The sequence below is a fragment of the Typopeltis vanoorti genome, chromosome 11, assembly GCF_054136105.1.
Source record: "Typopeltis vanoorti isolate ZY-2024b chromosome 11, IOZ_Tvanoo_1.0, whole genome shotgun sequence".
NCBI classification, from domain to species: domain Eukaryota; kingdom Metazoa; phylum Arthropoda; class Arachnida; order Uropygi; family Thelyphonidae; genus Typopeltis; species Typopeltis vanoorti.
The window spans coordinates 104,904,411-104,927,766 of record NC_143559.1 but is presented as its reverse complement, the minus strand read 5'-3'; the positions used below and the strand labels follow the sequence as shown (position 1 = coordinate 104,927,766).

Below are 23,356 nucleotides of genomic sequence, written 5' to 3'. Positions count from 1 at the left end.
GTCCACATTTTAAGATTGCCAAAAGACATTAATGCTTTTTTAAATATGCTGGAGTGTACAACATTCCATGTGCTTGTGGTCTAAATTATATAGGACAGATGTCGAAATCCGAAAAAAAGAACATATAGATGTTAATAACAACAGAGCAGACACCTCAGGTCTAGCCCATCATTTTGCGATTATTAACCATACCATTTGATTGAGATAGCAGCTCCTTGCCTTACCTAGAAGATTTCCGTTGTAGAAATTTCGAGGAAGCTGTTGTAGTCCTCAGTTCTGGAGAAAATCGTAACAGAAACCAGGAGATAATAGCTGACATAGAAAACCTTAAGATCACTCAGTCTGCCAGAATTTAATTTCACTGAAAACAACAGAACGTGCTCTCATAACAAGTGACTGTTACAGCACGCTCCATGCATGTAATGTTACGCATTCTGTTTTAATGTTTAATTTATATGATGATAGTGTTACTCCATTTTCTCTGTACTAACTACTTTGAGTTTTTTTCTCTTATCATTATAAGCCCTGAAGAAGCCGAACAGCCCTGTCAGCGAAACTTGTTGGTATTGGATGTTTATAAATCGTGGTCAATTAAAGATCAATATATATTTCATTTTAATTATGTTTTGAATGACCAAATATAATCTAAATAAATGAGATTTTTATCATCTCTTAAGCAGAGTTCTTAAGTTTTCTAAATTATAAAAGAGAAAGTGAACATGGCTAGTTGAATAACTCTTAGGACAATTACTGAATAATTATTTGAACTTCTAAGTCTTACATTATCACAGGAGATAAAAAAAAAAAAAAATATCATTTCAATCCTTCATCTCTGAAATGTTAACTTTTCTATCATGTTAGCATAAAAAGGATTTTATCTAGGTTCTTTGAATTATTTTCATTTGAAATTTATTAAACTGAAAGCTTAACTTTTTTTTTTCTTGAGTGCTACATCAACTTGGAAGAGGCTGACATTGTTTGTTGTCTTTGACAATATTAACTTTACCTCTTTCTTGATTTGAAAGAGGTGTACGCATCTTCAACCGTTTTTCCCATTATCAAAGGATAAAATGTCAGTTTTAAAAAGTAGTTATCAAGAAACCACTAGAAAACTGCATGTCACTTCTTGGCCATAGTAGTTCTACTCAGTTCTAATCTGACTAGAACTAGTTACTATTGAGGGCCTACATGCCTTCATTTCCCATGCAATTCTCAATGTGCATGCAGCCTATCTGTTGCTTGGTATCTGTTTGCCTTTTTACCTTGTTAAATGCTTATCCATCTCTCATTTTGTGTAGGCAAGTGTTTCTTTCGCTTCACATGATTCACTTGCAGTGCTTGCCTTATCTTAATTGCATTGTGAATATCTTTTTTATTTATAACAGTTCAACTAAAATTATCCTCAGAATTTTAGGTTGTGTGGCATACTTATCACATCTTGTATATACTCCTGTATTTTACTGTCCAGCTCCAAACTTATCAAACCAAGTTCCCTTCCTATTTCATTCTGTCTCTCTGTTCTTCCCTCACTATCTTCAAAAACTAACCTTTGCTGTTCAAGGAAATCACTTCTTACTTACATTGAGTGCTATTGTGCTTTGGATCTCTTGCAATCTTTTTCATGTGTGGGTCATAGATAAATAAAATTATCTGACAGGTACTTCAGAATGATTTTCTTTTCTTTTAGAGAGGAAGAAGCTATTAAGTTAGATGGACTTAATGTGGCCCAAATGAAAGAACTGATGGAAAAAGCAGAAAAATTTACATTTCAAGCAGAAGTAAATAGGATGATGAAATTGATAATTAATTCCCTTTATAGGAATAAAGAGGTAAAAATTTCTCAAGATACTTAAATTTGCATTTCAGTATTTTATATATTAATGTTTACTTTCTTTTTAATGGTATTTTTAGGCCTAGTCTTTAACAGCATATTCATTATACAAATTCATGAAAATTTCTAATTGACATTTCTTTATTTATAAATTTTATTCCATGCATCCTAAACATTTTTTTTAGTGTAACTTATGATAGAGCAATAGCACAAGTGTAAATTTTGATAAAGGATTAATTAGCAATGTAGATATAACAATAGTTGTAATAGAACAATATGGATTAATTCTAACTATTCATAGTTAGATGTATGTCTTGGGGCTTTACCGAGATATCCAGCTGAAAATCAACATTGCTTTCTATAACCTTTCTTGTTGGGAAAAAATGTAGTTGATCCTGATTTTATCTAGGTCAGTATGTATTGATGTTTTAACTTTCCTTAGTCTTTCTATAACTAATTCAATCCAGGGATCATTCGAATGCAGAAAGCTTGAAAATGGCATTCCACAAGCCCGAACTGTTTTTTGTGGTATTTGATGTTCCTCGTGATGAATCATTATCAGTTGCATAGATGGGTGCAAATAAGCATCTTGGAATGCTGGTGGTAATGGCAGCTTATTCTTTGTATAACCCAGAAATCTTCTGGACAAGACAAAATGCAAATTAACAGTCAATGATTCGAAGTATCTCGGCTAATACTTTTTGTTCAAAATCCTTTTGAATATAAATGCCACATAGTTAACTTCTTGAGCATTTGAAGATGTAGCTATGTTTGATGATACTTGAACAGTGCTAGTTGATTAAACTAAGAGATAGAAAAAGATGAGGCCTTTAGAATACTAGGTTTTAATATGGGTAACAAGAGCAGGAATGTAGTCGTGTGTCTGAAAATTTCAATTTAAACCATCCTAGATTGTTAATTGCTAACAAATCAAGATAATCTACAAAAAAAAAAAATCCATGAATCTGTACCATATTAGAAGGCCTAGGATGAATGCTGCAGAGGTTCAGAATTCTATACAGACTAATTAGTCAGTGGGAAAATACTAATTGCTCTTCTGATTTTTGTAGAGTTTGTGAACAGATAGTGCAGTAACTAATGCAAAATCAGTTTGATAATATTGGATGAGAGTTTTTTAAGCAAATCCAATATAACTTCAAAAGGTATTAAGACTATTGCTTTCCCTTTTTATTGATTCATGAGTGCTGTTTATAAAATCTTAGGAAGTTGAGGCATAACAATATAGACCAATTATTGCATATTAAACTTTAGGGAATTATTCTTCCAGTGATCTTTCCATTTTTTATTGAGGGGGAGGTTCTCAAATTTAGTTCATGACTAGAATTGTATATATAGCTGTTGAATGCTAATCTTTTAACACAGGCATTGACAGTTGAAGGGAACTTAGGCACATGACAAATTACATCTTGCAGTTCATATTGCATTTTCTTTTATTTGCTATGTGTGGGGAGAGGAGATAATCTAGTCTTCACATAGTATTTGTGTAAATAATGAAGTTTATAAGTAAATATAACTTCAGTGGAAAACATGTTTTAGGATAACTGAATTTTAACAATGTTAGTTCAGCTGTGGTATATAAAATTCTAAGAACAATATCTTGACATTAAGACTCTGGATAGTATATTTATCTTCCATGTTATAGACATGAAGATAACTAAAGTTAACAAGGTTTCAGGCTAGCTGTTTACTATTATTTAAATAGTAAATAGGCATAATTGTATTGCTTTCTAAAAGAAATTCAGCATAGCAACCAGCTTTCTACCTTTTAGTTGATTGACCATAACAGCTCATGAGTGAACCATTACTTTTAAACATTTTCCTCTAGAGATGAAGTGGAAGTGGTCAGGACTAATTTTGTTCTGGTTGATTAATTGAGGTTTCCTGTGCTGAATATTGCATTATTATAAATGTGCTGATGTAGAGTGTATATTCACTATAGTCTATCAAAGGTAAACAGTAAAACCTCAACTAGTACATTTGCATGTCAGCTTTATGCTTGAACTTTTCATCCTGAAATGGAATTTAACTTATATTTATAAAATAATTATCTTAAAAGTTTTTTCAACTTTTCCCATGAAAAGTTGAAAACCTATAGCATATAGTACCATGAGTGACTAAGGATATTTTTTTTTACATAATCTAGAAATCCTATTCTAGAGAACATTTTGGAACTTTTCAAATTGCTTTAGACTTCCAGTAATTGGAGTAGTGATCTCACATTAGGCAGTGAAATTCATCTTCCATCTTGTAAGCATTCATGCTCCTTGGTAAGGTTTGAACCTACAGCCTATTGGAGAGTGGTTATGCTAATCACTACCAACCATATGCAAAAATAAGTTTCAAGTTTTATTTTCATGCTGTTTTGGTCAGTTTTTTTTTAAGTTGCATTTATATCAGAATTTGGGAATGTGAACGAAAAGATTGAAATTGGACTAACGCAAACCTTTAAAGGTTCAGAAAATTGTTATAATATTGAGATTTTGTGGATGGATCAGGTGTCCATTTACTTGTATTGAGGATTTGAAAGGCTTGAATTTCTCAGAATGGTTAAGATCTTTCTTTTGATTTCTGTAAATGACTTTTTTAGTAGTCTGTTTTCCTTTTTAACAGTATGTGTGGTATATATGCAGCACATATTGTGTGAAAGATCTAGTTTAATTTTATGGTGTAACTGCTGTAATTTATTAATAAATGCTCTGCAATTTGGCTTCTTTTAATAGATGCAAAAACCATTCCTTTCATTTCACAGTAATGAGAGACACTTTACATGCTTACAATATAGGCATTTTGTTGGATTTTTTGAATTATAAATCCATTCAAGTCTAGTTCTGTGTTTTTCAAAAGGTATTTATTTGAATAAAACAAAAGATTTTGAACTTCAATAACTAGGGCTATTGGTCTATAGTGAAACAGTTTGACTTAGCAGCAAACTGAATTGTTATAAATATATAAAATAAAATGTTTTGAAGACAATTCAGATGTTTTTTCATTTGTATAAATAGTCATTGCAATTACATTAGTTTTGTTTTATCTATGTACTATATAAGTTTGAAATAAACTAAAATATTCATATTTTCTATTTATTAGTAAGATGCAGTTCGAACTAAGTTTGTCACTAATGAACTAAACTGCAGCAATTTAAGTTTTATAGTATCTTCATTGAGATTAGTTTCATAATGTTTTGGGTAGATTAAAGAAAATAATTCATTTGCTGTTCTTTGAGCAGCTTCATAAACAAGCAAACTTAATGCATTTTTTAAACTTTCAGATTTTCCTGAGAGAATTGATTTCTAATGCATCTGATGCCTTGGATAAGATAAGGGTGCTTTCACTTACTGACAAATCAGCATTATCTGCCACAGGAGAGCTTAGTATCAAAATAAAGGTATGATTATGGTTAAATTGTGAAATCAGTGTAGCACTTAGTTGAATTTTTCAGAGTCAACAGTGATACTTTTTGGTGGCATATTCCTTTATTAGAAATGTGCATTGGACACAACAGTATAAGCATAAATTTTTTTTTAGCATATAAATAAAAAAAATACAAAATTAACATGTCCAAACTTTTTTTGTTTTCTCTAATCTCTTAGAGCGATAAGGAAAATGCCGTACTGCACGTGACTGACACTGGTATCGGAATGACTAAAGAAGAATTAATTAGCAATCTTGGTACTATTGCAAAGTCTGGTACTTCTGAATTTCTACAGAAAGTATCGGAAACTCAAAATGTTGCAGAATTGAATGACATGATTGGGCAGGTAAGTGTTATATACTAATTCTATATATCTAAGCTAGAGCTGAGAAACCTTTTTTCCATTTAAAGCCAGTCTTTTTAGGTGTCTATCAGACCAGACACTTCATGCAATAAAAACTGCACTATAAATAAATCATTTATTTACACCACACACATACAAATCTTATGGCTGATTAATGCCCATTAAGCTAACATGTTATACAGCCAAGAAAGCTGCAAGTAATTTGTCAGAAATTTCATCATGTGTTTTTTATTCACTAAATTTGCTATGTAAACTCCACTAATAAAATTTAAAACTTTTTTTTTTGTAAAAATATAAAATTTTGTTTTTTAGATTTATATATAGAACCTATATTATAGGTTCTCTCTCGTCAAAACCTAAAATTCTTATATTGCAAAATCTAATTTAGGAATTTCATCATTCAAACTTGTTTATTCTACATTGTTTTTTGTTAGCAAAGACAGTAAATGTTCAAAAACCATTTGTGTGTTGCTTAAAAGAAACTTTTTCCAATGAAGTTTAAAGCTTCTTTAGGTTGCCCTATGAATAAGGAAGAAGACAATTGCTTGCATGGCTTATCAGTTTTACATGCAGGGTTCTATTCCTGCAGAAGAGAACGTCATGTGAAATTTTGAAATCAACTTGTATAATACCACAACTATATTTCTTATAGGTAGTGGTCTTTGGAAGAATATAAAGATAAATTATGATGGTGGCAAAACCTATAAATGGGAAACACTGAATTATAGAAGAATCTGTATAAGATTTGTAAGTGTACAAACTTTAAGACAAATTTTGGAAAGCAGCTTGAATGAATAAGCTGTTATTCATTCAAGCTTATCTGTTAAGACCATTTTTTTTTTTTTTTTTTTTTTTCTTTAAAACAAACCTAAGGATTTGTTTTGTAGATTGGACAAAAATGTAATGTGCTAAGAGGCTCTTCTAATGGTATAGAAGGAACATTTGGATTTTTGTTCAAGCATTCTAAGCCATAATGCACAGCTGTACATGACGTATTCTGAAGTCACTTATGTTAAGTTGTACAACTTAGCAACTGATAGTTTAAGCTACAATCAGGTGTAAGATTCATTTCCCATACAACAGCAGATTATCTCCACTGTTACATGTGATTTATATGGATCACATTATAAAGGAAAGTGGTTTTAAACTTTTTTAAAATATTTATCTCATACACAAAAGGCAGAAGAGCCTAGCAAACAGATGCTGTATGAGGGAAGGGTCAGAAAAATAGTATCTGATATTCTTTAACTATTGAAGATTGTATTCCACTGGATGTCTTTCATGAGAAAGTGTTCTAGAGAATTGAGTTTGAAACATGACTGGGAATATTAGGTTCGGTAAGCACACAGTTCAAATATAAAAGAAAGTTGAGCAGCTGTAGCATGAGTTCCTGTAGATCTTGTAAAAATATTACATGTGAATGGTTGTTCTGCTGAACAGTGGCCATGGGAATATCTGTAGAAGACAGTGAAGAAATTCGCATTCTATGAGAAAATGGCTTAAGTCTTTGTAAGAGTGCCATTTATCAACTAGACTGCCCTTTTCTGAACAATCTTTTTTTTGGGGGGAGGGGTCTTAGGTGAAGCAACCAATACATCAGAGCAGTATTCCAGTGTTGGTTGTATTTGGAATTTATACCAAGCAGCTGTTTTGTAGAGAGGTACTGTCTTGACCAGAAAACATTTGGCAGCTGATGGTATAGAAATAATTGTGTCAGGAAAGGTTTGGAGTAAGTCGGTCTGAAAAAAGATTACGTCTTGACTGTTGAGCTGAGCATAATGAAAAAAGGATGCTTTTTTATGGGAAAAACAAGTGAAACTGCACTTTAGAAGCATGGAAGTTTAACTAGGTTGCTTCACCCCAGTCAAGGATACTGTGGAGATTAGTGTTCAAGATGCTTGCAGTGCTCAAGCATCTCATGCTTGAAGATCTATACACCCTCTGTGTATTGATACACAGAAGGTGTGTATATATATATATATATCTATACACCTGTCATACACCCTCTGTTCAAAAAGAAACCAAACTTTTCAAAAATAGAAGAAACTAGTCATGCCACCTGTTGTTGTATCTTTTTGTTGTCGAAAGCAGCAACCTTCATTAGTGTTGTGTCAACTGTTTATTACATTTCTTTCATTAGAAGCTGAGTTATAGTGCTAAGAGTGACAGCGTGTTCTGAAGAACAGTCGGAAAATGAGTTTCAAACAGAGAGCTGCGATTGACTTTTGTGTTAAACTTGGTGAAAGTCTTACTGAAATACATCAAATGCTTCAAAAAGCATATGGTGATAAATGCTTATCCCATACTCAAGTTTAAGAGTGGTTTAAGCGATTTCAAAGTGGTTGTGAAATGCTTGAGGACAATGAAAAGCCAGGCCATCCAAAAGGCACGATTTCATCAAAGAAAACCTGAAATCATCTGAGATTGATTGAAGATGAATTGGGGATTCCAAAATCAGCTGCACAACATCTTGACTGAGAGGTTTGGGCCTTTCGTAAATTGAATTCGTGATTGTTCCCCACAAGTTGACTGACCAATAAATGTATCAAATTGAACACTGCAAGGACCTTGTTACTCATAAGGACTGGAGCTTCATTGAAACCATTGTTACTGGCAACAAAACATGGTGTTTAGAGTATGAACCCAAAACAGAGTGCCGAGTGAAGACGATCGGAAGAGGGACATCTGAAAAAAAGTAATTGGATAAGTCGGAAGTAATGACAATGCTGATCTATTTATAAGATTCCAAGGGCATTATCCCTAAAGAATTCTTTCTGCCTGGCCAAACGGTCAATGGAGAGTTTTTATCTTCAAGTTTTGAAGCAATTGATGGCAAGAATTTGCCACGTACGGCATGAATATCGTGATGTAGGCAGCTGGTCACTTATGCACGATCTCGTCGTTCAAACATTGCGAGACGGTTTTTGCTCAGAAACTAAGTTTGTGTGTTGGATCACCTCACCATAGTCACCTGATTTAGCACCCTGTGACTTCATTTGCCGATGAAAGGAAAGTGATATGACACAATTGAAAATGTTCAAGCAGCAGTAACCACTACCCTCAACAGTATCCCAAAAACCGATTTATAAAAAAAAACTCTTGACCGTGCCAAGTGCTGTATCGAAGCTGAGGGAGAATACATTGGAAATAATAAATGATTTGAATGATTATAATTGGCCTGTGTTTTATTTTCTATTAAAAGTTCAGTTTCTTTTTGGACAGAGGGTGTATGATTAAGATGCATGGAGTGTGCTATCATTAACAAAACTACAAATAGGGTTTGTAGTTAACGAGAGCAGACTTACATAAACAAGGATTCATAAATCATGAAGAGGGTGGGTGGTTCTCTCCTGTCAATGTCCCTCAGGACATTGACAGGAGAGAATCACCATTACACTAGGATCAATCAGATAAAACTGCAGTCTCTACATAGCAATGAAGGCAATCCAAATGGTAACTTGCTGAGGCCTTCAATCAGACTACCAAAAGTCCTTAGATGTCAAGAGCAATGGTGATAGTTTCTCCAAACTTCATCAAATATGAGTGTAGTCCAATAGATCTGTGGATGTACTGATGAAATCCATACTCGGTCATTAATTAGCAATTCTTAAGGTGTTGAAGTTGATGCTAACAACCTTCTCCATTACTTCAGAAACTTGATGGTAAACATTTTTCCTTTGAGAACTGGCTGTATATGAACTTTCTTCCATGCATAAAGATGGATGCCAGCTGAGTACAGTTTTTAGCAAAGAATAGATAAAGAAACTGGTATTAGTTCAGGGTGGAATTCCATGGGGACAAGTTGTCTTCATATAGTATGTTTTTCAAGATTCTTGTCTTTCTGGCAGTAGGTCACAGGAGGCATGAGATCCAATATTCTAGACAAACAAGGTAATTTGCCACAGCCATCTATGTAGGAGTTTAGAATGAAGCAAAGATATCAGCCTTGTCTTTAGGTATGTTACTATGCTACCATTAGGATTGAGGAGAAAGAACAGATGGACAAATCCTGTGCCTGAAGGCTTTGGCAAGTGACCATAAGGCTTGACTGCTGGTCCCTCAACTCTCTACACGTGGAGAGTTATTAATTGGATAGTAAAAATCTACATGAAATATGTTATACTTTTAAATCCAATAAGTCTGACTGAAACAAGTCATTGCTATAATAAAAATACATAGAAAATTGGGAGCTCAATTACATTCTTAGCAGTGAACCTATAAAAAGTGAAATTCAGCTTTTAGGTACAATTTTTTAGGATGACAAATTATGAAAATAACAAGATGTTGAACTAGTTCCCCACAGCTTTGCTTAAACTTGTATACTGGTAGGCCAGCTAAACTTTTTCCACAAGTCCTCAAACCAATTTTAACTAGGTGGGGAGGGGGGACAATTCTATATCAAACATGCTATAAAGAGCCATATCCTCTTGACATTTAACTAAATGTCATTCATGACTGATAATAGTTTTTGAGATTGAGGGATAAGAGGAAGACCACAAGAATTGGATGGACAACACAAAGGAACTTTTAATTGCCAAGGCTGAGTAGGATGAAGAGCCCTTGTTCACAAGATGAACAAGACTGGCACATAACAAACCAAAAGTTTTAAACTTGGTACCTTTTTTTTTTTTTTGTGAACCTTCAAGAAGTAAATAATCCAGAAACCTTGTTCTACAGACCAATTTTTCTCTTTACTTCTTCAATAAGCAGGTGGTCATTAAAAATAAGCTATGAGCTGATATTCAAATATCTATGGAGATTTGAACTTTCTCACTACATGAGAGCAAATACTGTCCAAGAAAGATCAATGTAAATAATCATTTACTTACCTCAGCAGATCAAGTTCAGTAACTCAATATTGGTGCTCCTTATTTGGAATAACCTGGCTTTGAGTCCCTTCTTGGACAGTACTTTGGCTAATTTGCAAGTTCATTCTTACAATCTCATATAAAAATGAATGGGTTTTTCATCATGCAGGACAGACTACTAGTTAGATTTGCAGATGACAGGCATAGAAGATTATGCAGATGAACTTAACTGCTTTATCACTATACAGTTTCTAAGAGGCAAAGTTAATTACTGCAATAGGTTTTCCTTGAACTTGCCATATAGTTGGGATGAAATGCAGAAACTACTTGAGCTGGATTAGTTATTTTAAATCTTGCTACAAACTCTGTCAACTTCAGAATGGGGCATCTGACACACTTGAAGTACGTAGCAGAGAGTACATCTGGTAGTAACTTATTTGCTGTTATCCCATTGATGGCTAATCATGCTTGTTTGTTAACTGTTATACAATATGTTATTACTTCTTGTAATAAATAATTGCTCAGTCTTTGTTTAAAAACAATGATTTATGGAAAAGGTTTTTGGCAGTTGCATTAGGCTCATACTGAATAATGTATTGCCACTTGGTATGTCTTTGTAAGGGTGCTAGTTTAGCATTCAAATCTTAACATTTGATATCTTCTGTTTTATAGTACTGTCACTGAATATATCAAATTCCATTATGATAAATTCATTGACAGTCTAGAGCCTCTGTAGCTCAGTCGATATAGACGAAGCCCTTTGGTCAGAAAGACCTGGGTTCAATTTTAGTCTGAGATGTGATAATATTTTCAGACTAAAGGTGAGTTAGCCAGTCTCATACAGAGGTAGAGGATTTCTTCACCTGTTAACTGTTTTGTCCTTCAGAACAGACAAACTGACCCTCTTAACACACAGATCTACAGTCTGTAAAATACATACATACTTAATCCTTCACTAGGAGGGCTCATCCAGTCCTGAGGAATGGAGAGGATCCCATACGAATAAATAAAAAGCAACTTATCCACTACAAGAAATTACTGTCTTGATGAGTTTGTGAAATGATGTATGTAGTTTGACAATGCATATAGATATTTTTGTAGTTAAGTCAAATGAACATTTTATTTTTGAAAGCAACCTTGAAAATCTTATGATAGCTGTTTTCTTTCAGTTTGGAGTTGGATTTTATTCATCATTTTTGATTGCTGACAAAGTAGTAGTAACAAGCAAGCACAATGATGACAAACAGTATGTTTGGGAATCTGATGCCTCTTCATTCAGTGTTGTTGAAGATCCTCGTGGAGACACATTGAAACGTGGTACAACTGTTAGTTTACACCTTAAAGAAGAAGCACGAGACTTCTTAGAAGAAGATACTTTAAAAAATCTGATAAAAAAATATAGTCAGTTCATTAACTTTAACATATATCTATGGACCAGTAAGGTAAGTAAATTAATCAAATAGATTTAGTTGTTTAGGACAGAACTTGCATTATCTTAATTAAATTTTCTGTTTGTTTATACAATGACCTATTATATGTTAATAGCATATATTACATAAATAATAAAATGAATATTCGTGTTTATGAAGTAAATAGTTGAGTCTTTACAAGTAACAATCCTAAAAAATTTTTAAATTCCTGTTAAAGCTTTTCTCATCTGTGAGATGAATATAGCAACCCTTATGTATAACATAAGATTCTTGGATATGGGCAATAGTTTAATAGAATTATTTCTGAAGCTAGGTGTTATCTGAAAGAGAACTTTGCTATCTACTGCCCACTACAAATACTCTTGTTGAAGGGATGCATGTCTCATTTTTCCAGTTGGGCTACAGAGGTGCTTACTACTTAATTTTTCATGAGAATTTTTCCTGTTTTTGGATTTTTTTATGGAACAAGACACCTAGAAACAAAGAATACATACCTATTTTGGCTAGTTCACAGCTGATAAGAATGTAGTCTATTCTACTGGCATGTGCATTATGGTCTGTGTGTGTGAAACTTTTTGAAATGATTCTAAGAAATTTCATTACGTGAATGTTAAATGATTATTTTTGCTGGTGCATGCTGATTATATATATTCTTCTGCTCTTGCAAAAGTGATGGCTTCACAGATGGTGAAAGTGGAATTTGTGACATCTTGAATCAGAGAACTTGTAGATTCTGTGTCTCAGAATTTAAGAACTGTTAAATTTGGTCTGCCCTGGAGACTTGTGAATTTCATATTAAGTGATGTACACAAGCCACAATTTCCCTCAAGATTTTGGAACATCTGTGCTATAAGATTTGAGCTTTGTAGCCTATGGTAGCAAAAATTACTGATCTATTTGATCAGTAAAGGCATTTGTTTTTCAAGCAATTATATCAAAATTTAATGGTTTGCATGAATTGCTGTTGTATATTTAGCAGTTAACTGCTTCAGGGAAAATCTATGCAGCATTCATTGCTTGGTATTATTAGGTAGTTCAAGTTTATGAATACAAGCATAGTTGCTGTATCCTGTCAAAAATAACTTTCAGCATGTTTGCAACTATTGTGAATGAACATAACTGTATATTGTTCGCCTTTCCTGAATTTAGAAACGTCGTTGAAAAATGGAATTGATTTGTTATCTTTCAGTTTTTACCTTGCTTCAATTGTAGCAGTTCATTCTTAACTTGCAACTTAGCTTAATGATTAAAACATTTTAGCTGTTTTTGTGTGAAGGATGCTACAACTCAATTGATCCTTTCCACATGTATAAAACTTAAAATACAGATGCTTGTATTCCCATGATTTCTTGCGAAATCCAGATTTTACTTTTAAGATGAGTTTTTGGGAAATAGGAAACATGGATGTTGATGCATCTTATTTTTTTTCTATGAGTAAAAACAAGAACTACATTCAAACTGTAATGTAAGCTATCCATGATAGCTACTGTAGAACTTCTTGTAACTCTATATTTCAAGTATTTTTGGTCACAATAGACACTTGCTATAGTAAATCCCTGAGGACGCATTGAAATGTGCAAGGTTCACTTTAGTAAATTTTGGAAAAGATTGATCTCCTCCTCACTCCATTCCCATGAAACAAAGGAAAGGGTGGGAAATTGTACATTGACAACAGAAGAAAGGATTGACAGGAAACCATACATAAAGCACACAAAAGGATAAAAGTGAAATTCAAACATTGGGAGACTAATGTGGAACTACAAAAATTGGAATTAATTTCACGATTAAAATTTGATTTAATTTATTCATAAACTATTGAAATAGTTAAATAACTTAGTTAACTGTACTTTGTAATTACAAAGTGGGAGGGAACCCAACTTAACATTAATCAGCTAGAAAGCTGACTTGCCCACCTTTTTAATCGGACAATATGTTTATGTCAATTAGGAATTGGCATAAATAGATTTTCTTAATCTGTAAATATGGCACGATATACGGTATTTCTTTAATGTGAAGTTTTTGTATTGGAAAGTTTTTTTTTTTTTTTTAAATCAAAATTTTTGTCTGATTTTAACTGTAGTCTGCATATTTAGTTATGAAGATTTCAGCTAAGTTACGTTTAAGTTAATGTAACATTTTGAAGTTTTCATATTTGTCAGTTTTTTGATAATTTCATACCCTAATTAGAAGAAACACACGTATAAACCACAGTGAAAATTATTTAATTGTAAATAATTCATCCTAAGTATCTTAGGACATCATCAGTACAGTATTTAAACAAAAATTAGGAATAACATACAATATGTTATTCCTAATTTTTGTTTAAATACTGTACTGATGATGTCCTAAGATACTTAGGATGAATTATTTACAATTAAATAATTTTCACTGTGGTTTATACGTGTGTTTCTTCTAATTATGAACGCACCACAGGTTTCATTATTTAAAAAAACAAAATTTCATACCCTGTTCTTCGTCTTCCTTTTTATTGTTTGCATTTTGTAATTTTTCTTGTTAGTAATAGTATGCTTAAAATAGCATTTGGTTCTATGATTCAGGCCAAGATTTCTCTGTAGTTCTACTGAATAATTTCATTATAATACAGTTGCACTATAGCAAACACTTCTTCATTTCTGCACTTCAAATATTTAAAGTAGCACTTTTTTCTCTTTTTCAAGCACCGAATATACTTAAGACTACATTCTTCCTGTATTCTACCGCTACTGTCACTATTTGATTTAATAATTTATCTTATCACTTTTGTCACTTCCATTTCTAAGGCTTTCATTTATTCCTTGAGCAAATTTGTTGCTTTAATGATATTTATCCTTTATACTCTGCTAACAACCTAACTATTTTATGCAATTTGACTTTTGTAATGCTACCTTTTTATCTCTGAAGACACCTGATGACTGAATTGACAAGAGCTGAAATTTTTTTTTCCTCTCTTTCTCTCTCCCCTCCTATGTGATTGCCACTTGAATCCAACATGAACCATACATCTATGCAACAATGACTTGTCTCTAAGGATTGATTTATGTTTATAAATTCTTTCATTTTTATGAAATGGTGCTCAATTGATTTTTATGCCTTGAAAAAGAATAATGCAGAAGTGCATTAATTTACCCATTATTGCTATATTATATAACCATATTAATAGTTAATGAATTTTATGTAATGACTGGATGGTACACTGTTAATTCCAATAAATCTCAATAAAATCCTGAGTATTTTCAGAAAATAAAGTTACATGATTAGCATTTAGTTTATTTTCTTATCCAGCTCGGTTACCTATGTACATCCAAGAAATCTAGTAAGAGTTGAGCAAGTCAGGATGACATCATCCTTTTGTGTGATTGCCACTGTGACCTGCCCAGTGTTTAGCCTCTTTGGTCTCATGATTAAGTTTAACCTGGAATACAAATTTTATTTGAGGTCTGAGTCTGAGCACATCTTAATTGTGAATTACTATTAGCAAATGTTAAGGTTATTGGTTTAAAACTGTTGTGCTGAATGTAATTGATTGAGTTCAGGCTTAATTAATACTATACTTTTTTATTTTTTAAAGTAAATTTAATGAATTAATAATGGTCTCTGAGCATGCAACAAGGGTGGCTGGTCCTGTGTAAAAAAAAGAATAATTGGAATAAAAATTAAATGCCAGTGGCAAGTCAACTGCCACCTTCTGTTAAAGATTCCCAATCAGAAACTTTGAAAAATCCATCTGGGTTTCATTTGTAAAAATTCTTACTCAAACTATATATTCCAGATTTAATGGGGGGGGGGGTATTTATGCAAGGGTTACAAACTCTGTATTATGTAAAACTCCCTATTTATTTTCTCATTTGTGTGTTAAGGTGAGATTTTAAATTATCTTTAGACAGAAACTGTAGAGGAACCTATAGAAGAGGATGAAGCAGAAGCAACAGAGGATACAGCAACTGAAGATGAAGATGTTAAAGTGGAAGAAGAAAAAGATGCAAAACCAAAAACAAAGAAAATTGAGAAAACTACCTGGGATTGGGAATTGATGAATGAATCAAAGCCAATCTGGACTAGAAAGTATGTTATACCTTTTTAGATAATGATTTACCATTTTTAAAACCTTCATAACCTAAAACTTGCTTTTCTTCTGGAAGTTAAAACAAAACTTAACAATGCAGCAATTTTTCCCTGCTAATTAGCAAATAGGTCAACATTTAGATATGTTAGCAGTTGAAGCTGCCTTATGTTAGAGGTATTTTTAAAAGGACTGGTAAGCATATAAATCTTAGGAATTATTTGGGATCAATCATTTTGCTTCATAATTCTCAGTTTAGGTTAATTCTAGCAATTTGAGGTAGCAAGAGGATGAAGTTCATACTATATTGTCTAGATTATTGGTCTGAAATATTCCATTACTTCCTAGGGAAAACAATCGTAAGTGGATATATAGTAATGACATCGGATAAACAAGCATGCATCTTTCAAGGACAGTAAAACCTTGTTCGCAGTACTCTAGATTTCTATCCCTGCTTACCCATTGAGATGAGTAAAATTGCTATACTCTACCATCTTGGTGACTGAATCTGGATGTCAGACCATAACATGCCCCAAAGTATCAAATCACTTTAAAAATAGTGTCTTGCTTCTGAAAAGTTGTTGCACTTTCTAATATATTCTTCTTAAGTATCTCTGGCTTAGAATAATTTTTTTTGTGAAATATTTTCAACTGTCCTTGGATTTTTGCTGAATAAGTTTTATAATGTTCTTCTGGTTAATGGATTCTTCCAATCCGTAGCACTATGCTTGACCTTCTGCATAGTGCTATGGATTGGAAGTCTATAAAACCATTCAGAAGAACTCAAATTAACAAATACACTGGTATTTAGGCACTTTTCTTAAACTAAAATTTCAGGTTTGTGCTATAAAGTTCAAAAATTTGCAGCTTCAAATAGATAAACATCTAGGAATATCAGTTACAAATAGTAAAAGAAATTCGTCTGTTTTTAATATTAATGTATAATCTACAAGAAGTGGTGTGTGTGCAGAATTAGAGCACTGTCCTAAATTTAGTCTCAGTTAAAAACCTTGGATATAAATCAACTAAGAAATATCGAGTTGCAGTTGATTTTCAACTATTCTTTTACCAAAACACTTTAGATCTTCCAGAAATTATGCAGATAAAGTCCTTCAATTTTTTTTTTATTTTTGTAAGCACACATTCTATGCACATACACTGAAAACCTAATAGTATATTGTCAGTATTAATATTATGGGCAGACTAAGGTAACAGTTTAATAATGCAGAAATCCTTTATCAGAGACCAAGCTTTAAGCTATTTCATGTCTAATGAGCAAGGTTGGTGACTGGCATTGAAATTCTTCTATTACCTGAATTCTTGTGTAGAGGCTTAAGTGCTGTGAGGACATTATGTTGGAGGTTTAATGGATTTTTTACAACACTCAAAAAGAATTAAAATAGAATTTAATACTTCCTATATTTCGTCCTAGTCACTAGGACATCTACGGGGATTACAAATCCCCGTAGTTTGGGGGCCTCATGGCCCAGACACGTTAGATTCCTTCCTTGGTCATCTCAATAGCCTACATCCAAGAATCCAGTTTACTATGGAAAAGGAAAAGAACAATTGTTTACCCTTCCTAGACACCTTAGTCACGCGCCTGCCTAATGATACACTTGCCTTCCCTGTATACAGAAAACCCACACACACAGGCAGATACATTCACAAACTCTCTCACCACCACCCCCTCACAACAATATGGCATCATTAAAACCCTTACCAAGAGAGCCCACAATCTTTGTTCCAGTGGAACCGCCCTCACTACTGAGCTTAACCACATACACAGAACTTTCCTCTCCAATGGCTACAGCGAACACAGCATCAAAAAAATAATAAATTCCTCCCCCATTCCCTGTCCCTCTCTTCAACAAGAATTCAAAAATGCCATCACCATACCCTACATCCGTGGCACTTCGGAAAAAATAGCCAAGATACTAAAAAAGTATAACCTACACACAGCATATAAGCCCTACCGCAAACTGGCTACCCTTATCCGTTCTACAAAAGATCAGCTCCCTCCTCTCTCTCTGCCTGGAGTTTACAAAGTACCCTGTTCCTGTAAGCTTGCGTACTTTGGACAGACAGACAGGCAGATCAGCATCCATCCGTCTGGAGGAACAAAAGTCGTACATCGTTAAACACAACTATGGCCATTCAGGCTTGGCTGACCACGTCTTGGACACCACCCACAGAGTAGCATGGAAGAAAACCGCCATGCTCCACCACAGCAAATTCAAGAAAGAGAGACTTTTCTTAGAAGCAGTAGCAGCTCTCAAAAACCAACCAAATCTTAACAAATACGGTTGCATTAAGCTTCCGAAGATTTGGGAAACAGTCATCACCAGAGGTCCCACCTTACATTCCAGGCCACCTACAACTGCCCTTAGAGGGCGCTCCACCTAGATAAGACTGTATTGTCACCCACGTGGTTGGGCTTAGTATTGTAAGTTTTTGTGTGCATGTTACATTAAGTGTCTTTGTAATCCCCGTAGATGTCCTAGTGACTAGGACGAAATATAGGAAGTATTAAATTCTATTTTAATTCTTTTTGAGTGTTGTAAAAAATCCATTAAACCTCCAACATAAAATCTATTATCTGAAGTAGTAGTGTTATTCATGATGGGATTTCCTGAACTATGCAAATTGCTTGCACAGATTAAAAAAAAAAAAAACAGGTGAAAGAATCCTATTAATAGTTGGGCTGAAGAAGCTTTTTGTTCTCTAACTAATCTTGTCACTGTCTACAAATTTTTTACATTTAGTTTTATAAAATCCAATATCCATCGGCACTAATGTTATTGACTTGTCTCAAGTTTTGTTATATGTATGGGTCAGTAATATTAGTAGTGATGGATATTGGCTTATAAAGCTAAATTTGCAGATAATGGATCAGATTCATAATACCATTTTTATTTTATTTTTTTATTTTATTTTTTTCCCAGCTTAAGTTCTGTGCCAATACTATACCCAATATGCTACCCTGAAAATCCAAGGGATATCAAATTTTCATTTATCATTATAAATGATTCATGCATGCCATGACAGGTGTATATAACATCACAACCACAGAAAATTCATTAAACTAATATATATTGCTAGATCTCAAATCTTTAGAGCACAAACCAACATGTTGCTAAACAATCCAGTAGCTGTGGAAGCAATTCCGAATTTGGGCAAAGGTCTTATCTTGGGTTCTCAAGGGCTAGATTTAAAAAAAAAAAATAAATAAATACTCCGACCCTAACATTTAAATAATCCTCATTTAAAATTTTGAATTAATGGTATATATGAGAATTGTAGCGTCATTGCTTTCTTCTCACTTGTAACAGTTTGCAGATGCGGTTAGCAATAGTGGTTATGTGCTTCGCAACCATGTTGCAAACCATACGCCTGGAAAAGGATAGTCCTGGGTCAGATTCCTATCACCGACGTGAGGAGCTTAAAGGAAGGCATAGGGCTAGTCACCTTATCCTCGGGACAGGTATGACTTCGAAGGACTTAAGTTAGCTCTGCAACAGGCCAGTAGACCTAACACAGAAGGGAGAAGACTAATTTTCTATTTAGTCCCTTGTGTCATGGTCTGCCAGTCCTGACTTGGCATAATGATAGTGTTTCTGATGTCCAAGGTAGATTTTAATGCTCTCCCATAGTAAAAGATGAAATAATCTTAAATGATTAAATAAGAATTGCTTGGCCCTTTTTTAATCCAAATTTTTTGAGTTTTTTGTGAATCCTACCTATGAGAAACTTTTAGCTCATGGTACAATACTGCTAATACTAATGGATTAGCAAATTGTTAGATGGTCTAGACCAGAGCTTCCCAAACTGTGGGCCATTTAGTTTTGTTTAGGGGTCCATGAAATAATGAAAACAAATTTAAAATGTTTTTAAGACTAAGTGTGCCATGCAAGACACTGCAAATGTAATATCTGCATTTGATTTTTGCAATATTTGCTCTGTTTTGTATTGAATTTAAATGCAATAAATATTATGTCTGTATTACAATTTTTTTTTTTTTTTCTCGATGGGGCCCATGAAATATTAATTTTTCCAAGGGGCCTTTACATAGGTTTGAGAAGCACTGGGCTAGATCAGTGTTTCCCAAACTACTTTCTGCAGAAAGTGAATAAGCGTTCTGTAAAAAAAAAAAAAAAAAAAAAAAAAAAAAAAACTTGGAATGGTTTTAAATGCTGAAACAATTTCAAACCTATTTGAAAATCGGGTGTGCTCCTCACTTTGCTTGGTCTATTAAGACCAGCGCACGCTGGTCCTGACTCGGCCATCTGCGGTTGTCGACACCTCAGAGTGAGAGCGAAGTACGGAGGGGAGGTATCTATTCTAGGAAACATGTGGTTGCAAGGTCAATACAATGCACTATCGCATTTTTGCGATGCAGTACAGCCTGCTGCGGTGATAGTGTGTGCTTAGCTTTACATTGAATAAGAGACCAGTGATATTTAACTCTAACCAAGGCATTCAGTTTAAAATTTCAGGATTTGTGAAGTGTTCTGTCATAGGAAAAATTTTGAGAAACCCTGATCTAGACAACCTCTCCTTCTATAAGCAGGCAGTATACAAATTTTGAACTGCTTTATCTACTGATTGTTCAGTTAAAAGTTTTTGGTGCTCCATGAATGGTATTTTGCAATCCAGTGAAATAGTACTTTAATTTTGTATATACCATTGATACCTAATTGACTTTATCAGTATTTTGGGAATCTTCAGTAATTGTTGAGAATTTATACTCCTAATTTTAAATGTGCATAATTTAAAACTCTCAGGTATTTTAAATTATGCACAATCCTAATTTATACTCCTAAATAGTTTTTTTTTTCCTCTCCCTCCCTCCCTGAACATCCATTAATGGTTTTTGTATGCAATAATTTATAAGATTCTTGCTTAGTGTACTTGCCTTCAAACTAGCAGACTGCAGGTTGACAGATTTGAAATCCTTTAGGTGGGAGGCGAATTTCATCGTGCTGTGTAAGATCACTGCACTTCTTACTAGAGACCCAAAGTGGCTTGAAAAAAGTTCCATGTTTCTCTGGGGTTTCCAGACCTAAGCAAAACAAATCAGTTCTTATTATAATACTGATACTATAGATTTATAATCTTTTTTGTGGGCAAGAGAGAGAAATAAAAAAAAAAAAAATTTTTTTTTTTCCTAAACATCTAATAAAACTATTTATTTAGGCCCGCAGACATCACAGATGAAGAATACAATGAGTTTTATAAATCTATCACAAAAGATACAACAGATCCTTTTGGTAAAACCCACTTCATTGCAGAGGGAGAAGTAACATTTAAGTCTCTTCTTTACATTCCAAGTGTGCAGCCATCGGAATCATTCAATCGATATGGAACCAAAGTGGACTATATCAAGGTACGAGTGCATTTTTTGTGAATCACTTCAGTATCTCAACCTTTATGTAATATTTTGCAGCTAAGATGAGATTTATATTCTTGTTTCTTAATTATATATAAAAATCGCACTTGAAGGTATCTGTCTAGTTTTTCTCTTAGATGAATTGCTCTCCTCACTAATATCTGTGGCTAACCCTCAAAGATAATATCTTTTTGTTAAATCTTGTGAGGAGATTGCTTATAATTTGAATAATGTAAATTAGAAATTTTCTTTCTTTAGTCTTAAAACTGATGGTTTTATTTTAAGTCCCTGCTTTTACACTTTGCTTGTAGCAGCATTACTAAATTAATTGAGTAGAGTGAATTGCAATTAATAACATTAAAATAAATGCTGTATTGAAATAATTACAAAGATGTGATCTATGAATATATAGCTTGATACTCCTATATTCAAAGTAAAATTAGTAGTTGTACAAAATGGTTTCGGTCTATTTATGTTATTTTATGTTGTGGGATGTGTATTACTAAAAAACAAAAATAAATAAATTGAATATCAAATTTCTGAATCTTCAGAGATGATTTGACTTTTCAATATACACTACAAACTACAATTACTTAAAATTCACTCAACCTGTAAACAGAGCAATTACTTTTGGTTGAGTTGTTGCCATTTCTGTGTAAAATGGTATTGCAATATCTAATATGGAATGACTTTTGAATCTAAAAATCCTGGATAAAAAAATCTTAACTGAAATTTTAATTTTGTGTGTGCCGAGAGTAATCTTTCCTCTTCATTTTATTTTCAGTTATATGTGCGTCGTGTGTTCATTACTGATGACTTTCAGGATATGATGCCAAATTACCTTAGCTTTGTTAGAGGAGTGGTAAGTATTCTTTAATGAATTATTCCATTCTAAAAACTTAAATGTAATTTCCTTATCTATACCTGCACACAAATGTTTTTGCATACTAGCACTTTGTTCATTAACATACTTTTGAGTGCAACATTCTCTTTGAATCAATGCATCTTTAATTTTGAAAATGTAGATTTCTCTGCCCATGGTTAATGTCGGTGTTTTTTACATTCCATTCACAGTTTCTACCTCTTTTTTAAATGCATTACTCCCTAACAGAGTAAATGACTTTCTTGGCTTCCGAAATTTTTCTTTTTAGTAATTGAATGAACCCTTAAATTCCGGTAGTAAATAAACTATATTAGGCCAAAACATTGCAATAATTTTTTTTAATTTCCTGCATATGTACCTGGTCTGCTTTGAGGTTTTTTTTATGTATATTTAGCACATGCCTGAATAGTTTAATAAATTTAGTTTAATCCTTTATCCAAGTGTGAGCAAACAAAGTTTGCGCCTGAAAGTATCTTCAGGACTGGGGTAAAGTGGTACAACACCAGGGCAACTCGTTGCAAAGGTGGAGCAAGCTACCAACACTCCTGTCTCAGTATCTCCTATAATGCAAAACCCATCTCCTTGCGGATATGTCTAATGTTATGCTTTAAGGGAAGGGCCACTACCCAGACTAGTTTAGACCTTTATTGAGGTCTCTTCAGTGGGAGCCAGGCCCAAGTTGAGATACCAGGCAGAAGCATTAGCAGGTCATCTCTACCTATAGGAGTTGCCAAATGGTGTGCCACCCTTTTTTAATAAATTACTCTGGATTTGGAGAAAGATGTTGAAAGTTTAGTTTTCACTTGGTTAGAATATAATAAATTTAGTTTAACATTTGCCTGAATAGTTTGCTAATCATTAAATGTTCAGTCTTGTGTGAATTAGCTTGTTATAGTTGTCTGCAGATGGAATTCTGAAATGCCTTGAGCATAATTGTTTGTGCTTTCCTATTTTGACTGTTTTTTTTTTTTTCCCCCCTTGCATTCATCAAAGTGACATTTAATGTATTGTTATGTAATAAACACAATTACTGTGCAAATCCTTGGAAAATAAGTATATCCACTTATTTTATCATAGCTTTATTTTATATTCAATCTTAAAATTCCTGATTTGCCAATCCTATGATTGTTATAATAGACTTTCACCATAGCAAATGTT

The 23,356-nt window shown here is 33.3% G+C and overlaps 1 protein-coding gene across 1 annotated transcript in view; it reads left to right on the top strand.

Annotated features, from left to right (window-relative positions):
* The window catches only part of Gp93 (heat shock protein 90 Gp93), a 71,467-nt gene that overhangs the window by 16,783 nt on the left and 31,328 nt on the right, over window positions 1-23,356 (top strand). The window contains exons 3-9 of the mRNA XM_090401056.1: window positions 1,688-1,829; window positions 5,121-5,237; window positions 5,443-5,610; window positions 11,606-11,878; window positions 15,747-15,928; window positions 21,123-21,312; window positions 22,100-22,177. Of these exons, the coding sequence (XP_090257182.1) occupies window positions 1,688-1,829; window positions 5,121-5,237; window positions 5,443-5,610; window positions 11,606-11,878; window positions 15,747-15,928; window positions 21,123-21,312; window positions 22,100-22,177 (1,150 nt within the window). The remainder of the gene's footprint in view (window positions 1-1,687; window positions 1,830-5,120; window positions 5,238-5,442; window positions 5,611-11,605; window positions 11,879-15,746; window positions 15,929-21,122; window positions 21,313-22,099; window positions 22,178-23,356) is intronic.